General features: G+C 46.5%; 2 protein-coding genes across 2 annotated transcripts in view; one reads left to right on the top strand and one right to left on the bottom strand.

Annotated features, from left to right (window-relative positions):
• The window catches only part of ssp6 (PDZ domain-containing short spindle 6), a 36,278-nt gene extending 32,736 nt beyond the window's left edge, over positions 1 to 3,542 (bottom strand). The window contains exon 1 of the mRNA XM_037412254.2: positions 3,245 to 3,542. Coding sequence (XP_037268151.2) covers positions 3,245 to 3,370 — 126 coding nt within the window. The 5' untranslated portion in view covers positions 3,371 to 3,542. The remainder of the gene's footprint in view (positions 1 to 3,244) is intronic.
• Positions 3,543 to 3,912: 370 nt separating this feature from the next.
• LOC142767109 (uncharacterized) lies at positions 3,913 to 6,250 on the top strand. Its single transcript, XM_075868337.1, has 2 exons — positions 3,913 to 4,168; positions 4,957 to 6,250. The coding sequence occupies exons 1-2, from the start codon at positions 3,913 to 3,915 to the stop codon at positions 6,033 to 6,035; spliced, it is 1,335 nt and encodes a 444-aa protein (XP_075724452.1). The 3' UTR covers positions 6,036 to 6,250.
• Positions 6,251 to 18,966: the final 12,716 nt, after the last annotated feature.

Here is an 18,966-nt window from a genome sequence, read left to right as displayed (position 1 = left end):
CCCCTCGCAAAGTATTCTATAATAGTCACAACACTCCACAGCCGGTCCTATGAGAAGGTATGATATCGTAGGCCTACTGTTAATTTTTTTAGTAGCCTTGATGGAGAACCGTGATAACTTGAAATATGATGCCTAACACAGCCTTTGACCATGATGCACCTCGTGCAACAATAGATGCCTGCGATAAACATAACACACGCCACCACCGGTAATCTGAAGCGGTCGCCACCATGCAGCATGGCACGTAAGCTTTGAAGGCTCCTAATTTCGAGCTTTAACTAGCAAATGCGAGCACGTACATCATACAGGTAAATCACAAAATGTTGGTTTTGACCACAACCAGAATTTCCTTGGCATTGGTCTCCATGACTGGGCAGCTATCTCTGAGGCCTCAGTTTTGTTTTTCATTGTACACAGAGAAAGTGCACGCGCATGTATCCCCACTTGCAGTTGATATATACAAACGGAGGTCAACCACCTACAGAACATTCTAGAATCCATAATAAAACAGTTCAATGCACAGGAAGTGAGAGATGAATGAAGAATGCAACTTCAATGGCACAAATTTCCAGTGCCATTCGTGCCACATAAAGCGAGCTTCGTACCACTCATCATAAGATGCATTGCTCGTGTATGCACTTCATCGCTTTGGCATCATGTGTGTGCCCAAATTTAACGCATTTAGGCGTTACAGAACTCACGTTGGAGTGTTTGCCTCAAGCTCGATATCATACACTGCTCTCTTTCACCTAATTTTTGAGTTACAGCACGCCGAAATAAATGAAACATCTTAAGCATTGTAACTGCAGCTCTTTTGATGAGCTTCATACTTTTCTCAAGAAAGGCTGGATCAATAGAAGAAGCTTGCCAGGCCCGCGATTTTCAGGAAACCACGCCTCACCATCAACGAAGCGGAGAGCTTATGCATCGCTTGCGAACAGCTCTTTCCACTACCCAGTTATGGCGGATGCGGCAATGAGGGTACTAGTGGCAGTGTTTTTCACAGGGCCGCCTGAGCAGAGTCCGACGTTATGTAGCATATCTCTGCCACTCACGAGCATCTGGGGCTTTCCAACAAGGTCCTAGTAAACTCGCAAGTTCTTTTGTATTTTACTGCTTTTAAAATGTGGTTGCATCAAGCAGTTGTCATGTCAACCTCCAATTTAGTACTCAGCAGCATGCTATAACTATTAAACTGTGGTAGATGGCCTGTCTAGAGCTTTCTTAATTGTTGCATTACTAACATAATCAAACTTGATAACATTTCTGTGACGTTACAAACAAAAACAGTATTTAAAATAATAAGAGACACCATATTATTGAACTTTTCTTGCCAAGGTTATCATGACGGTAGTATATACCGTTATGAACTACAGTAGGCCCTTGCCTTTGAAGATGTGACTGTGTTCATCTGTTATAAACACCTTTGCCTTTTTTTAGGCGATGCTCCTCTACCACTCTTGCAAATGACATGCTTCCTACACTACTTTAAACAGTTTATTTTTATGCTTCTCTAAGCAAAACTACTCCATTACGTATCCCCAACTTTATGGTACTAAAGCATCCACTTAACAGTATTCTAAAAAACAGTTGCAAGTGAGCGCACATCCTGTCTACATGTTTCTTTGTTTTCAGTGAGTCGTGACTTTGGTATGAAATTGACTATTGAATTCGCACATGCACCAACAAGCCCAACAGCGACTACTACTACAGTATTCTACAGCTTGTTCAGATTTCATTCTGTAAACGTAATATGCCGCCACTACAAGCACAGCTGCATAACTCGTATTTAAAAACGTTTTTTGTTGTTGGTGTCAAAATCTGGCTTACGGCTGACAACAGCTGTAAAGCACAATGCATAACATTAAAAATATATACACTGATGGGCCAGGTTGGTGCGCTATTCATTTAACGCAAGCGCTTTTTCGGCTGTGAAACAAATTTATGTTAAGGGCCCTTCGAAGTCAGCCACGAATATGTTAAAAATTTATCACGGTGTTTTACGTTCAGCACCTCGGCAAGTACAAGCAGAGAGGTGGCACACAAGGAAAATGTACGCACCACGCTCACTTTCTGCGGACCACGCATGCTTCGAGTGCAAAAAAATCACAGCAGGAAGCTGGAGCCAACAGAATGCCTGCATGTGACCACAACGCAAGGCCACTGGCTCTATTCCAGCGTCTTGACACCAGGGTCACGCGCGCAGCTCGCCGCCAGCAAAGACACTCTTTCACCCTTCCTATCAGCAGAGCAACGCTGCCTGTATACAACCTAATTCGACAGCGATACAACAAGAACTTCAGGGTGATCGGATTACGACCCCGGTATCACGCCTGCCGACTTGCGTCAGCACACCCCTCGCCTTCGAAACATCGTTCGTACTACTGTAGCGAGCAAAGAACCCGGCAAGTTGCTAGGTGTATACCTCTGAGTCTTGGGACACCATAACGACGATTCGCAAGCGGCCAACAGGTCAAGGCGCAACGCACAATACTGCGTTGTCGTGCGGAGCTCTTGTATTGCGGTTGCCCCATCACCGCCTACCTAATTATCTCCTGCGAGCCCGCGATTAGCCCCAAGTAGCAGCTGTGTTTCTGGCACATAGCCAAGCGCTTTTGTGTGCCTGTGCTGGTATTTTTCGCCTGCACGCGAATGCGCGCCTATTGAAGCTACTCTGGTGGGGATCCGGCCTTGGTGGCAAGCGAAGCGTGAGGAGCGACGGACAGTTTTTGCGTCAGTGCAACAAAAAACGGGTAGCGGCTGTTTCGGAACCGACCTCTGTATGGCACTGTGAGAAGAAGCTCCACGTCCTTCACCCGATGCCGCTTTAGTGCGATAAGGGCATACGCCGATGTGGTTACATAACCTGCCGGGCAACTGCGGTATAAAGCAACACCTGAAAACTCGCCAACTCACTTCGGCAGAGACACGGCTTCGGTGCGCAATGAGCAGTAAACACCAGCGTATGATTCGTCTAATTAAGCGGGCCTCAAATTAATCCAATGAAGAAAGGAAACTAACAAAATACAACACGTCACCTTCGAAAATTTAGGGTGCAATCACCTCGCACACATTGCGGAAAAGAATAATTCGTGATCAATGCTTTCGCCCTTTGACGAGTGAGTGTAGCAAGTGTTTTTACACTTGCTTCACAGCGTAGAACACATTGAAGAAATTAGCGCTAGACAGTGCGAAAGAGAAACATCTGATGCGCGCATACGCCTCCCTTCTCTGCAGCACTTACCTGAGACGTTTCAAGGCTGGCGAGGACACTGCTGTGCCCGTGATGGTGGTGTCTTCGATGGTGGTGGTGACGCTTGCCATGTTTCTTGCTCACTTTAGGCGACGACATACCGCCGCCGACAAGCATTGTGCGCACGCTTAGTAACTAAACGTGCGAGCCATTTCATCACACACCGCCATCGCAACACCCATTATCTACTTCCGACGCCCGCAGGCAGTCGCTTAGCTACGACCACCACAGCGCCCGATGAAGTGCGTATGTTTATGGTTTACCCACAGAAGAACACCTACATGGAACACCATTTGGTTTATCGCTTAGCTTGCGCTCGACGCACCACAAGCGGCGAAGCCAGCAAGCTCTCTGTTACAACTTTGTTAATAATAAATTTATTTCACTTCAACCATAACTGATATACTAAGAAACGTTTTATTGCGTAAGGTTATTTATTAAATAAAAACGTAATTATTGATAATAAACTTGAGCAGCCACAAAGCTTAAAGAAACAGGTTGTGGCTCAAAACACGCAGTGTCAGTGGTATCAACAGCACGATAGGGTTTGCAGGATGTATGTGTACAAATTATCGCGGTTTGCGTAAAAGAAGTAAGACGAGCTGAAACGTGCATTGCATATGCGGCAGCGACTGCCTGGCCGTTAACCTATAGAAAACATGAGCCCCAATGAAGCAACATGTCCGCGTTACACTTGTGAAACGTGTGGCAAGGCATTTGTCAAGAGTTCGAACCTGACGCGCCACAGCCGCGCAGTTCATTCTATACATGTGCCTATCGGTAGCCGGGGTAGCTTCAAGTGCGACCAGCGCCCTAATGTCACATACCATTTTCGCGAACCGCCTCTGAAGCACCTGATCGAGATGCACCAATTCGAGTACAAGTACGAACAGCGACGGTTTCGGTCTTGGCAAGGTGATAAAATCTCGAGTGAAGTCTGTGTTTAACTGACAGTGTGCTTGTAGGAAGTAGTAGGGCGCATTGAAAATACGCATGCAGATGTAGATACGCTTAAGTGTTGCTGAACAAGTTTTCTCTACTTTTGTAACGATTCATTCTCTTCTCTATGTCAATAATTCTATCTTGCAGTCATAGTGCTACTACCTTATGCTTTACGAAAGAAGCTGGCTTCAATCGTTCCAAATAGCTAGTCGTCGTCTTTCCTAATTTGTTGCCACTGGTACTTGACATTAGGAAGTTTTCGAATAGGGTCCCCAAAGCGATTCGCGTATGCCCGCTTTGGGTCAAGCAGGAGCGAAAAGTTTTCGAGTAGGGTGAGCGGCACTTAGGATACTCTCCCATTTCTTCGTCGTGTCACTTCAGTGGGTACCATCACGTGTTCCTGGCGCAAAGATTTTGGGGCAGGCTTTGGTGCTTCCACTAAATTCGAGAAATAGCGTCCCCAACCCAAACGCGGTTCGCATTTTGTGCATGCGCAGTGGTCTTGACGCTATTTCTTTGGGGCCGTAAACTTTTGGGGCCCCTATTCGAAAACTACCTATTGACAGTGGCTCCTTTTTCTTATATCCTTTCCTCTCGCACTCTCATTGTATTTGTGGCCGTATTCTCTGAATGCAGCTCCTTTAGTATTCAGGACATAAAAACGCGTACTTTGGTTCAGTGTACGTTGTCCTGACATTTGGATCGTTAGTTATTCAGTGTTACTTTTTTCAGATTTCTGCCGCTGGAAGCAGGATGAAGAGAGAAAGTGTGCTTTGTCACCACCACAGGCGGGAAAATGATGAAAGGCGGTCGCATCAAACGGTTGTATGTGTGTCATCGATCTGGCAGTTACATCCCCAGCGGCAAGGGTCGTAGGCGGCTTAAGTCTCAAGGTAGCTGCAAAATTAACGCGCACTGTATGTCAACACTGTCCACCGTTCAAAACATGCAAACTGGCATTGTCACGCTTGTCTACCAAAAAAACAATTATGGGCATGAGATAGACCTGGGCCACTTGCGGTTAAGCAAGGAGGAGAGACAAGCCATTGCGCAGCAACTTGCTCAAGGCGTGCCTGTTGAAACTGTGCTGAAGAGTGTAAAGAAATCTCTTGGGAGGAAGCTTCAGAAAATACACCTGATCACCCGGAGAGACCTCTATAATATTGTCAGGCGTGAACTTGGAGTAACATTGCCTCAACTTAAGGAGGGACTGAATACACCATACTTGAAAGATGTGAAGCTTGAGCTGCCTTCAGAGTCGTCCAATAGCTGTTCGTATTATTTTGACAAAGACATCGACGAATCTGCTGACCATGCACCTGGAGAAAACGAAAACCATCTCGTTAACCTTCCTGGTGTTGGATTCCAGATCAGCAACCAGCTTCCACTGTCACCCGTAGACATGGGCAAGCAGGGCACTGCACCATTGGTCTTCACTTCCTTGATTCCAACTGATCAGAATGGAAGTGTTATCATTTTCAGAAATTCTGCAATCACTCTGCAAACCAAAGGCAACTCAACAGTACCTTCCTTTAGAGACAGTGAAGCAAGAGGGAGTGGCACTCAACAGAGCCTATTAAAATGCAACAGGAATGATATTGAACCGGTAAAGCAGCTTTGCTCAGATAGTTACTGCCCTAGGGGTGACCATTCACTACCAGCAAGCCAGGCAAAAAAAGGCGTCTTGGAAGCAATGCATGAGCTGCACACGAAGATCACCAAATATTCTGGAAGCGAGGACAAGCTTCATCACATAGAGAGATTCGGGGACTCACTCATTTTCTGGACTCTGGAGTGGTTAATTGGGAGACTGGGGACTGTGGAGCAATGGAAGAAATAAGTTTTGATGATGAGGAGGAGCCTCAATTACAGGACTTGTCAGAATCATCGTACTTTCGAGACACGTCAGAGGGCCAGAGCACTTTTACAGCAAAGCAGAAGAGCAAGCCATGTAGGCAAGACCATGTAGGCAAGACCATGTGTACTCGAAGCTGAGTGAATGAGTGCTGTGTACTGCCTTACGAGAGTTATGAATACTGACTCGTGAGATGTTTATCGAGGTCTGTTTTCTTTTTCAATAATGAGTGGTTTGGTGCATCATTGACCAGAGCTCCCTCTGGGCTGCGCAGCTGTTGCTGCACCTATGTAGCTGTGTTCTTGTGAGTTGTGTTGTTGTTCATCACTGTAGCTTTGTAGTATCGAAGAAAGTCGCAATAATATATTTTGGCTCGGGTCACTTGTGTGGCAGCTAGAGCACATTTCCGGCAAAGTGGAAATTTTATGTTTCAACTGGACTAGTACTTCAGGTTTGACACGAAACCAGTTGTCAAGGTAGAACATAATTTGTTCAGTTGAATACCGTTGGTAACTCCTGAACTAATAAGTTGCTAGACATGCAACATATTACTGTGTGTTTCTTTTTTTTTATTGCTTGTTCATTTGTGTTATCTTTTTGTTCCTCAGACTATAAAATATTGTCATTACAAAAAAGTTTTCTTTTCAGGTGTGGTGTCAGTGACATCAATAGTTGTCATAGGGCAGCTAACAGGCAGTTTTGGCAGGGTTTCTGTGGTTTGCTTTGTCTGGTGCTGTTTATGCCAACACCTTGCATGGAACAGCTCAGTGGTTACACGAGTGTCTGTAAGCACAGTGCCCATATTGGCAGTGCAATGTACAATGTTTGCAGAATGAAACACTTCTTAACTTGTAGTATAACAGCTGGCATTCCCAACTCACGGGTGTAACAGCTGTGCAAATTGTTTCAATTTGATACAATTCCCTATTTATGCGCCAAGCTGTGTCGAAACAATGAGATTTGCTGAAATTGCACCGCGCTGTGCCAAAATTTTTGACTAGCCTCAAAATTTTCTCAGTTGCGCGAACTTCAGCGAGAAATGGGGCGATGCAGGCCACCTGTCGCTTGCATCCACAGTTATTCAATCATACCAGTTGCGAAACTCCCCAAAGGCTCCATGTATACAAATTTGCACACGTAAGTGGCCCTGACGTCAGGAGTAAACAGATTGTCGCCCCACTTTTTGATCAGCGTTCTTGCTATAAAACGCGTTATTGCAGCGAAAGCTGTTATGAGATCACAACAGGAGTCACGCGCAGCACTGTAGTTGTCTGTGTTCCCACCGGTGTCCGTAACCACTATTGCACGAAATAAGAAAAAAAAAACCAAATGAAAAAACACAAAGGACATAATCGGATTCGATCCCAGGTCCACTGCGTGCCAGCCCAGTATTCTACTGCTGAGCTATGCGGGTGCTTGGGACTCGGTCGTGAGCTTGCTTTAGGCAGGCTTGATGTTGGGAGAGGAATTGCCTTAATATGAGTGATAAAGCATTTTAGAACAGCAAAAAAAGAACCAGGCGTCACAATGCGAATTGTGTAATGAGTGGGTTGTGCAATGCTCCAACCTATTACAACAGATTGTTCTTCATCAGCTATTAACTGTGGGAGATACCCACTTCAGGCGTAGTTCTTCATCGTTGTCAGCCACTGCAAGAAACAAAAAGTTCGCACAACATTCGTTACAAGTGTTTAGCGGATGCCATGCCTCTCTGAAGAATGACGAAGGATAGCATAGTGTATGTCGGCCTACTACACTGAAATCATTATTATTTACGGTGTAGTGGGTACCCAGCAAGTGCGCTTCTAGCATCTACCCAAAGAGTCTTAGAAAAGGCTCTGAAAGGCCGGCCTTCCAGCATTGCTGTGATTGGGTTCTGTGCAGGCTTGGTGATTTTTACAGCGAAAGCTGTTATGAGATCAAAACTCAAATTCAAAGATCAAAACTCAAATGTCAAACTTAGAAAAAAAAACCTAGTACCAATGACACAGTGAGGCTCGAACTCAGGTTCACTGGGCACCAGCCCAGGATTCTACCACTGAGCCATGCGGGTGCTTGAGACTTGTTGGCAAATTTGCCTTGAGTAGGCTTGGTGTGGGGAAAGTCATCGCGTTAATACTACTTATAAAGTGTTTTAAAACAGCGAAAGAACAACCAGTTGCTGCACAATGCGAATGGCGTAGTAACAAGTGAGTCGTCCAATACTCCAACCCATTATAAAAGCTTGTTTTCGTTCACCCATTAACTTGGGCGCATACCCACTTTAGGCACAATTCCTCATCGTCATAGCCACTGCATGAACAATTGGCACAAAATTCCTTGCAAGTGTTTGGCGCATACCACGCTTCTCATAAGAATGACGAAAAATAGCATAATGAATGCCAGCCTACTACACAAAAATTTTTATTATTAATGCCTTAGTGGGTATCAAGCAAGTGTGCTTGCAGCAATTATCCAATAAGTGTTTAGAAAAGGCTTTGAAAGGCTGTTCTTCTAGCTTTCACTGTGACAGTGCTGCACTTTACGCTCAGGGCTGGCTTTTCTTTTTTTTTGTATTTTGCGTTATTGCTCCCAAATAGCGGGACAGTCTGCTAACTCTCTAAAAATCAGGCTTAATGCGTGTCTGGACTTTGGAACGCATTTTTGCAACTGTGTATGATTAAATAACTTGGGATGAATGATTGGTATGATCAAATAAATCCTCAAACTCTGTCAAAGCATTTGAGAGGGTTGTGGTAAATGCTAATTGGACTTAATCACATGTTTGCTAGTACGGGTGATTCAAGATACTACTTTTATTGAAATAGCAGTGGTCGTTTCCTATTCACTTGGCACGATGGTGAATGTTTGTACATTGTTTTCCATATGTAAGCCTTCTTTTTCATACTGCTCCAAATTTGGTTTTTCATGATAAATAATGAATGTTTTGTTCCCAATAACCTGCTCCGAATTCGCATTTCACTGCCCTAAATGTAGTATTTTGCTGCTCCAAAAATTGCTCCGAATTCTGTTTCAGTTGTTGCACCCCTGACAACTCCTTGAGATAACCACATCATGCTTCTAGAAATCTTGTGATGAAAGGTGATGTTGGCTCTTGAAAGTGAGCAAGCCAGTCTTACAGCAATGTGACACTAACTGGAGGTTGTGGAAATGAAAGCATGTGCATTACTTAGCCCTAAACTGTTGTGTTTCATTCCAGGAGCACTGTAAAGTGCGATCCATGCATAGCTATATAGAGCCAGTCTAGGGGAGGGCAAGGGTGCGAGCACTTAACTCTTCCATCATTTTGCAAACATGGGCTTCATGTCACACGGTGACTTGCTGGCTGAAAATCATAATCACTTTGCAGTCACCTCAATGTGTAAAATGTAAGATGAATGTAAGTGACTCTCAGCCAAAATGGTCTGATATTCACCTGTACATGAGCATAGATTCTGTAAGGTCCTTTATTAATTTTATAATGAGCACGATTTGAAAGAGATGCCTCCAATCAAACGGTATGTGTAGGCTATGAGTTGAAGAAAAATTGCTCTATGTTAGGTTTTTTCTTATACTGTTACTTACGTGGGAAAAACTAGCAACTAGACAGACAGTTCTATGCCTCACTCCTCACCCAATAAGACTTGGTGCTCGTCTTCAGTTTGTGGGCAGTTATATTAGGCATTCCTATTTGGCGTTATGTACTGTACTTTAACGCTTTTTCCTGCAAATGCTGATAGTTCAATAACGTCCAGCAGCTTTATTCATGTAAGGTGCAAATCCACGCCAGTTTAAGAAGCCATAACCAGGCAGAAGGTTGTGTGGGTGCCAGGTCGCACCTCGAGGGGCTGCAGGACATTCTCGCGCTCTCTGAAACTGCTTGTAGGAGACAACTAAAGCCCGAGCAATGATGTCAAACACATTGAAAATCAGCAGGAAGGACATGCCCACGTACATTCCCATGATGCTTCCCATGCCACTGATCAGACGGGGTACCTGCAGCGGGAAGAGTATTGCAAAATTCAACTTGTTATGCAGCTTAGCCTAGACATAATGAAATCTTTTTCAGCCGCAGTATTGATCTTGCACATTCCTACAGTCACTAAACTATGTGTCAGGCCGTTGATTTATGTTAAAATTTATTAAAAATTTTGTGACCATTTTGTAGATATCTTGTAGCGTAGTGGTTGATTTAAATTTGAACACTACCACAGACAACTCCAGTTCAACTCCTTTATGAGAGACACATACTGGGAAGCAGTTTTTGTCCCTCAAATAAAGTGTCTCTTATAAATAGGGTGCCCCTTTCCCACTTGCTGACCAACGCCTATTTCAATGCAGGCATGCTGCTGTCTATTACATGCTCTGGCCTGTTATATCAGTGCCTCTTACAGAGGGGTTCAACTGTATCACAAAATCTGCACAGTGCTGCAAGGACTGGGGTACAGCAGACACTTGACAAATGCAAAATAAAAATGGGGCAACATTCTATGCACATTAAACCACCGAAGTTGTTTTTCTCTCCAACCACACAATTTAAACTTGTGAAAATTGTTACATTTAAAATAAAATATTTAAATTGTCTGACTGCATGACCAAATATTTTTTGTTTATGCTTCAAATATATATATATATATATATATATATATATATATATATATATATATATATATATATATATATATTGTTACGAGACTACATCACGCTGAAGAATCAAGACAGACAGCGAGAAAGACGACGTGATTCTGGGATGTGGGGCACACTCTGGCTTGCCATCTCGGCTTAGGCTTAGTGTCGTGTAGATATATCTTAGCTGTAACCTCGTTTCTCTGTGTACCCTCCCGTAACATTTTGGTGGAGGTGCGGGGTAGCCAAGCACGACGGAGCTTCGCAGCGGACGCCAAGTTGCCGCTTCTAACTTGTCTACCGACAGGGATGCTGCGCCAACAGCCACGCCTCGCGCATCAACGGCGCCCACCTCACATGTGGTCATTGAAACCACTCCACCCCACGATCCTGGCAACTTTTCGGGCACTGACGGCGAAGACGTCGATGAGTGGCTTCAGCTCTACGAGCTCGTGAGTGAAAACCACAGATGGGACCCAACCATGATGCTGGCAAGCTTTGATGCTGGCAACGATAAAAAAAGAAAACAAGCATCCAAAGACTCCCCGGGCGCGCGCCCTCTCCCCTCGGAAGCGTAGGTTCGCCGTCGAACCTCCTCGCATCGGCGGCTGAGCAAGCCCTAGAGAGTTCTCGATGGAAATGGGCGTGGTGGTGCAGGGTTGCGTCAGCTTTCGAGGACGGCCCTCGCACTGTCTCACCCTTTCCCCAGCCTTCGCTGCGTATCGCGCCGACGAAATGATGAGAAATTTCTGGAATCTCGCGCGGAAGGTATTTAATCGAGCAGCCGACACGGGAGATCAGGAGAAGACGGAAGTTAGCGCCAGAGTGCGTAGGGTATTCCGCCGTGTAGTCTGCGAAGGTTTTGTCCTTAGTGACAAAGCAGGATAACAAAGTATGCGCCAGAGTGCGTAGGGTGTTCCGCCTTGGGGGCGAAGCCTTTTGTCTTCCGTGACAAAGGAGGAGAAGAAGAGGATTTCCACCTGAGGGGTGAAGACTCGAGCTACAGGCAAGAGTGTGTGTCTACCACTATCGAGCGAAGACGTGTGGCAACAGCTGCGTGTGTGAAGTCGACGTGTTTCGGGCGAAGAAGTTTGGAGCCTGGAGAGCGGCCAAGTGAAGACGCGAGGTTTCCTGGAAGAGAAACTTCGGGGGCAGTGGAACGACAACAACGCTGGACTTTGAGTGAGAGTATCATTCAGTCTTTTGTTCCAAGGACTTTGGACTCAATAAGTTTTCGAACTCTTTCGTCTTTAAGTGCCTTGGTTGTTTGACGCATGTGATTGCATTGTAGAGCGGATTGTTGTTTGTGTCCGTTGTTTCGAGTGTGGCTGATTGTACTGTGTAGTAGGTTGTTTGATTGGTATCATATCATATTCAACGATTGTCGATTGTGCATATTTGTGTATCGTTTTTATCTGCCATCATTGAGAATATAGTTTTGTTTTGTTTATCAACTCTCGGCTCTGACTTGTTCTTTGGACCACAGCCGGCGTCTGCTGGCGCGCCGAATAGGACCACTTCTAAATTGTCCACGCTTTCGTGGTGCGGTTCGGGGGGCCGATACTTCGGCCCTTGGAATCAGCCCGGCGAACGCCTCCCGAATTAACGGGACCTGTGACAATTAATCTGGCGTCCGCGACAAGGACCTTTTTGGTGCACAGTGTGTCCAAAGTTGTGAGAAAGAGCCTGGAGTTGTTGTTAGTGCTATCGGAACAATTTTGTGTGTTGCTCAGTGTTCTCGTTAACGAGTGCAAGAGAGTGTTCCGATAGACTGATTTAGGCAGATATTTTTTGCACGCGGCAAGACTTTATTTGCGAGACACAATGGATCTCGAAGAGGTAGTCGCTTTTGGTGAGAATATGGGTCTTTCTGGCGCCGAACTACGGAAGTGGGTAAGCCAGAAGGAGAAAGAGGCGCTGGAGAGAGAGAGAGAGGTTTGCAGCCGAAAGGGCGAGAGAAGAAAGAGAGCAGCAATTGAAGTTGGAGCTGGAGAGAGAAAAGTTGGCAGCTGAAATGGCAAGAGAAGAAAGAGAAGCAAAGGAGCGACAGCTGAAAGAAGAAAGAGAAGCAAAGGAGCGACAGCTGAAAGAAGAAAGAGAAGCGGAGATGGCTGAAAGGGAACGGCAGCGGCAGCACGAGATGGAACTCGAGCGGCTCCGTTTGCAACAGCGAAGTGATACTCCCGTCCAAGCAAGAGTTGAAAGCAGCGAACGGGAAGGTCATGGCTTCCGCTTGAACCCAAGCAAGCTGCTCGTAGCGTTTGATGAAAAGAAGGACGACCTTGACGCGTACCTTCACAGATTTGAGACGATTGCAAGGAGCCAGAACTGGCCGGAACATCAATGGGCAACTGCTTTGAGTCAGGGGCGGCGCCAGGGGGGGGGGGGGGGCAAGGGTGGGCTGGAGCCCCCCCAAAATTCTCGCCTGCCCCCCCTATGCCCACCCAAGTTCCTGGAAGCATATATTGAAAACCTAGTAGGAGCAGAGCTAGCTTGCCCCCCCCCCCGGAGGAACTCACTTTTCGTGGTTGCCCCCCCCCCCCCCAGTAAAAACATCCTGGCGCCGCCCCTGCTTTGAGTACTTGCTTGAGTGGTGAAGCGCTCAGTGTGTACAGTAGGCTGACGCCGACCGATGCAGCCAACTATGCAAAGGTGAAAACTGCTTTGCTGAAGCGATTTAGATTTACTGTGGAAGGTTTCCGGGACAGATTTCGGACAGGAAAGCCAGCTGATGGTGAGACGGCTACGCAGTATGCCGCCTGACTGCATTTATTTCGACAGATGGATTGAACTTTCAGGGACAGCGCAGGAGTACGATGAGCTTAGAGAGCTCCTAATTAGAGAACAATTTCTTACTAGTTGCCACCCAAGCCTGTCGCTGTACTTTAAAGAGAGGAGAGCTAAGTCACTTGAAGACATGCTTGAATTAGCTGATCAATTCTTGGAAGCACAAGGTGGCACAAATTTGGCCAGAGTCAAGAAGCAGTGTCCCGAAGATTCGAAAATTTCGGCACCCGAACAAAAGAAGCGTGCACCGAAGAGTGTTCCGCGATGTTTTCTGTGTAACCGAGTGGGTCATCGCGCGAACAACTGTCGTACTAACTTTACGAGCCCTACGGTAGTAAAATGTTTCAAGTGTGGTCATACTGGGCACAAAGCAGACGCATGTCGTAACGCAGCGAGTCAAACCCACCAGGTATCCTGTGTGCTAGCAGCACCAAAATCCGATGGTGAAGCCGTCACCAACGGATTTATAGAGTTGAAAAATGGGGAGAAACTTCCTATTGTGGGTGCTGTAATGACAAAACAGCCGACCGGTGTTACGAAGGGAATGCCAACGCTGCCTGGAAAAGTTGCGGGCAAGAAGATTACGGTGTTAAGAGACACCGGTAGCTCCACGGTTATCGTGCGGAGAAATTTGGTATGGGAAGGTGAGTTGACAGGCAAAACGAAACTGGTTTGCCTAATTGACAGTACGTTTCGGATGCTTCCCGAAGCAGAAATTGAGGTTGAAACCCCGTACTTCAGCGGTAAGGTTACTGCTCTATGCATGACGACCCCCCTGTACGACCTCGTCATCGGAAACATCGACGGGGCGCGAGGGCCGAATGATCCAGAGTGTTTGGGGGAAGACCCGAAGATGGAGCCCCCGCTGACACAGGGACCGCGAGATTCAGCGGAGAACAATCCTGTGAAGGATTTCACCCGAGCCCAAGGTGAAGCCTGGGCGCAAGAGACAGCGAATGAGAACATGATCGTATTGAATGAGTTTACGTGCTGGGCAGCTGGACTTACGTTGGCACGACCTCAACCGACCGACAGTGTAAAGGTGACGGAGGCGGTCAGCCAGGCCCAATGTCGTGACATGAACAAGCGGGTGACAGGATTGGTTGAGCGTTATGACCCGCTAACAATGTCGGAAGTGACAACGATGGCTGAGACGCCGCCTCAGATACCATCGGTGGAAAGGGCTCGCCGGAACAAAACGAGGAAATACAAGAAGAGATCGAGCGAGCACCGCAAGAAAGGACGCAAGCGCAGCTCGAAGTACACGGTATAGGTGTTGAGGTCGAATCGGAATGTGTTTGAATGTGCTATATATTAAGTTAATGTGGTTGTTGTCCTGTGTCACAACTGTATGTCGAGTAAGTCAAAATTTTTGTTACGGTGATGTGATATATAGTATGGTACAATTGTTGTAATGAGAGAACTTTGTACATTTGTATTGTTTGAAATATGTATTGAAGTGTTGTAGTCATGTACCTGTGGTTATATTTCATGTGTTGTGAGATTGAATTACAACATACAATTGCATTGAGTGTTCTATTGTGATTGTGACGCGCCATGAGCGACGGACTATGTTACAGTCTTTAAGTGTGTGGTGACTGTTCGCACTCGTTTGTGTGGTTCTGAATATTATGAGATAATATTCCTAAAGTGGGGGGCAGTGTCACATAACGAGCGCTCAAAAAAGGGCGCGCCGAGAGGTCTCGGGACGAAGCGCCGAGAGGTCAATGATAAAAAAAGAAAACAAGCATCCAAGGACTCCCCGGGCGCGCGTCCTTCTCCCCTTGGAAGCGTAGGTTCGCCGTCGAACCTCCTCGCATCGGCGGCCGAGCAAGCCCTAGAGAGTTCTCGATGGAAATGGGCGTGGTGGTGCAGGGTTGCGTCAACTTTCGAGGACGGCCCTCGCACTGTCTCACCCTTTCCCCAGCCTTCGCTGCGTATCGCGCCGACGAAATGATGAGAAATTTCTGGAATCTCGCGCGGAAGGTATTTAATCGAGCAGCCGACACGGGAGATCAGGAGAAGACGGAAGTTAGCGCCAGAGTGCGTAGGGTATTCCGCCGTGTAGTCTGCGAAGGTTTTGTCCTTAGTGACAAAGCAGGATAACAAAGTATGCGCCAGAGTGCGTAGGGTGTTCCGCCTTGGGGGCGAAGCCTTTTGTCTTCCGTGACAAAGGAGGAGAAGAAGAGGATTTCCACCTGATGGGTGAAGACTAGAGCTAAAGGCAAGAGTGTGTGTCTACCGCTATCCAGCGAAGACGCGTGGCAACAGCTGCGTGTGTGAAGCCGACGTGTTTCGGGCGAAGAAGTTTGGAGCCTGGAGAGCCGCCAAGTGAAGACGCGAGGTTTCCTTGAAGAGAAACTTCTGGGGCAGCGGAACGACAACAACGCTGGACTTTGAGTGAGAGTATCATTGAGTCTTTTGTTCCAAGGACTGTGGACTCAATAAGTTTTCGAACTCTTTCGTCTTTAAGTGCCTTGGTTGTTCGATGCAAGTGACTGCATTGTAGAGCGGATTGTTGTTCGTGTCCGTTGTTTCGAGTGTGGCTGATTGTACTGTGTAGTACATTGTTTTGTTTATGAACTCTCGGCTCTGACTTGTTCTTTGGGCCACAGCCGGCGTCCGCTGGTGCGCCAAATAGGACCACTTCTAAATTGTCCACGCTTTCGTGGTGTGGTTCGGGGGGCCGATACTTCGGCCCTTGGAATTAGCCCGGCGATCGCCTACCGAATTAACGGGACCTGTGACAACTGCCCATTCGGCCCTCATTGACTGTTCAGCTAGCACGGTGCAACTTGACCTTCCCTGTACGCCTGATACGCCCAGTCCGCCCCAAGTTCGTCTCTGCTCCTCTGAACATGTCCGTTTGTCACCGCAAGCAGTTACCCGCATTGCCGTAACAGCGTCGCCACCTGTACTTGATGGAGACTACGTGCTCACGCCCATTACATACGTCCTTCTGACATGTGACGCTAGAGAAATGGCCGAGAGCGCATCATGGGCGTGGCATGTAGTGATGTTGTTACATGACGCGCATATCATGATTTTCATGTCAGGGTCTGTCGCTTGTGTTCGCCATGCAATCATGTCATACCATACCAGTTTCGCAACATGCCATGTGAACGAAACCACCGCAAGAGCTGCAGGACCACGAAATTTAATCATTACATTCATGACATACATGTCATGATTTTCATGTTATGACTAGTCGAACATAGTATGGCATAACATGACTGTATGAGGAACAAGTTTGGTATCGATATCATTGTCGAAACGGCCAGGAGAGATAAAAGTCCTAGGCGGCTAGATAGATAGATAGATAGATAGATAGATAGATAGATAGATAGATAGATAGATAGATAGATAGATAGATAGATAGATAGATAGATAGATAGATAGATAGATAGATAGATAGATAGATAGATAAGCTTAAAGTCGGCGAAGTTCGCTAAGAAATGCTTCGCATTGAATGCTCTTCATACAGTCATGTTGTGCTATACCAAGTTTGGTATCGATACCATTATCGAAACGGCCAAGAGAGCTAAAAGTCAGCTATATGAAAAGATAGATACGCTCAAAGTTGCCGAAGTTCACTAATTAATGTTTCGCATTTAAAAAATCAGTCTAAGGTTCCTCCGCCGGCTTTGTTCTTTCTGTTTGCCGGGTAACACAATAAAAATACTGAGAAGAAATATTCCATCTTAACCCTTTGTGCCAATGTGGGATACACGACCGTTTTTTTCACCTGCAGAAAAATTTTCCCTCACAGCTGCCACACTTAGCGTGTGGTGAACTCTAAGTGCTCCACGGTGCAGCAGGCGGTGCAGCCATAGAGCGTATTGCAGACCGACATTTTTAAAGACGGTAGTCTTTCTTGGGGACGTTCGACGCAAAAATTTTGGTCTGTCTGTCTGTACATTCGTTTGTTTGTCCATTCTAAACGGCACCAAAGTGATAAAATAATACTTCTCCCTCCTACCTACAAGCCTGCTCAGTCTTCCAGCCCAGCTAGGCGCGGCCAGCCATCGCCAGGTCGAGCTGCTACGACGAGAAGCAGCGCCGGGTTTTGGAACGGGCCGGCCACGTAGCGTGGAATGGCTATCGCCATCCTCGGGCATTTTTAAAGATGGTAGTCTCATAGAGAAGTATACTATTTATGGTAGTCTTTCTTGGTGACCTTCCACACAAAAATTTTGGTCTGTCTGTACATTTGTCTGTTTGTCCACCCTTAGCAGTAGCCTAAACGGCACCAAAGTGACCAAACGATACTCCAAACTGCCGACCCCACCCGCAGCGCCAATATTGCTCAAGGTTAAGCGTTTATACTTGTGCAATTGTCAATTAAGAAGCAATTATTACGCATATCTGATGCACTGTAAGAACACGTCAATATTATGTATGTGTATTTTTTAGTAGTAAAAGCATACATAGGTAATTTTAAGGATTATAGCCTTTATAACGCTGCGCTGGCCATGCAACGCTTGCACGAAACGGCAAGTGTTTCCAACGCTTTGCTAAGACGGTGGTGGCACCTATTCGTCTTCTTGCGTTCTACACCTTATCATCGCAAAAACGGTTGCGCACGCCGCGCACCCCGTTTTTCAGGATAACTGCCAGATAGCGCTCATGTTTCACGTGTGACGTGACGAGTTCGTTTGCCTCCGCTGCACGCTCAAGGCACTCTAACGCAGCGCCTTCAGAATACCTTTCACCGATTTTCCTGCGCACAACATCAAATAAACGTTTTGTTCACTCTCTCCAGACGCAATACTGCCGTCTTTCGACGACATTTGCGGTGTAACATGCAGATACGGGCAAATAAATTTCTTCCCTCCCTCTGCACCACTAACAAAGGCGCGGAGAAGGAAAGGGGCACCGGTCCCCGAGCCTATCGAGTTTAACGAACAACAGAGTTAGTTGATATCGAGACCCTCGGCTACACGTTTCGTCTCTGCGTCGCTCACGCGTATCATCAAGTGCAACGCTAAGTGGCTGCCATCTCAACTAAGTATACACCAAATTTGGTATTACAGTACGTGAATGGAAGACGAAGGTATGTGACTGGTGCCAACATGATAATCATAAGATACGTGTCTTGTAACAACATGCTACGCTCATGATGCGCTCGCGGCCGTTTCGCTAGCTTCACATATGCCAAACTTTGTATTACGTGACGCCAATAGATAACGAAGGTATGTGACTGGGGCAAGCATGATAATCATGAGATGCGTGTCATGTGAGAACAAGAGCACATGGCACAGTCAAGGCACCGATACATTTCGACGTGACGCGGTGCGCGTGCTCACCGACGTTCATATGGTCGCATTGCCACGCCAGACGCCAGTCCTGCCATATACTCGCAGGCGCGCACCGCACTGCGTTGCTTTGACGCACGCGCGGTTCAGCGTGCCCGGCGTCCCTCTGCCACGTAAAGAGGGAGACGCATTGATTGATTTGTGGGGTTGAACGTCCCAAAACCACTATATGATTATGAGAGACGCCGTAGTGGAAGGCTCCGGAAATT

Source organism: Rhipicephalus microplus, chromosome 1, assembly GCF_043290135.1.
Source record: "Rhipicephalus microplus isolate Deutch F79 chromosome 1, USDA_Rmic, whole genome shotgun sequence".
NCBI lineage: Eukaryota > Metazoa > Arthropoda > Arachnida > Ixodida > Ixodidae > Rhipicephalus > Rhipicephalus microplus.
The sequence above is the reverse complement of the archived record's forward strand: the minus strand, read 5'-3'. Positions and strand labels throughout refer to the sequence as shown.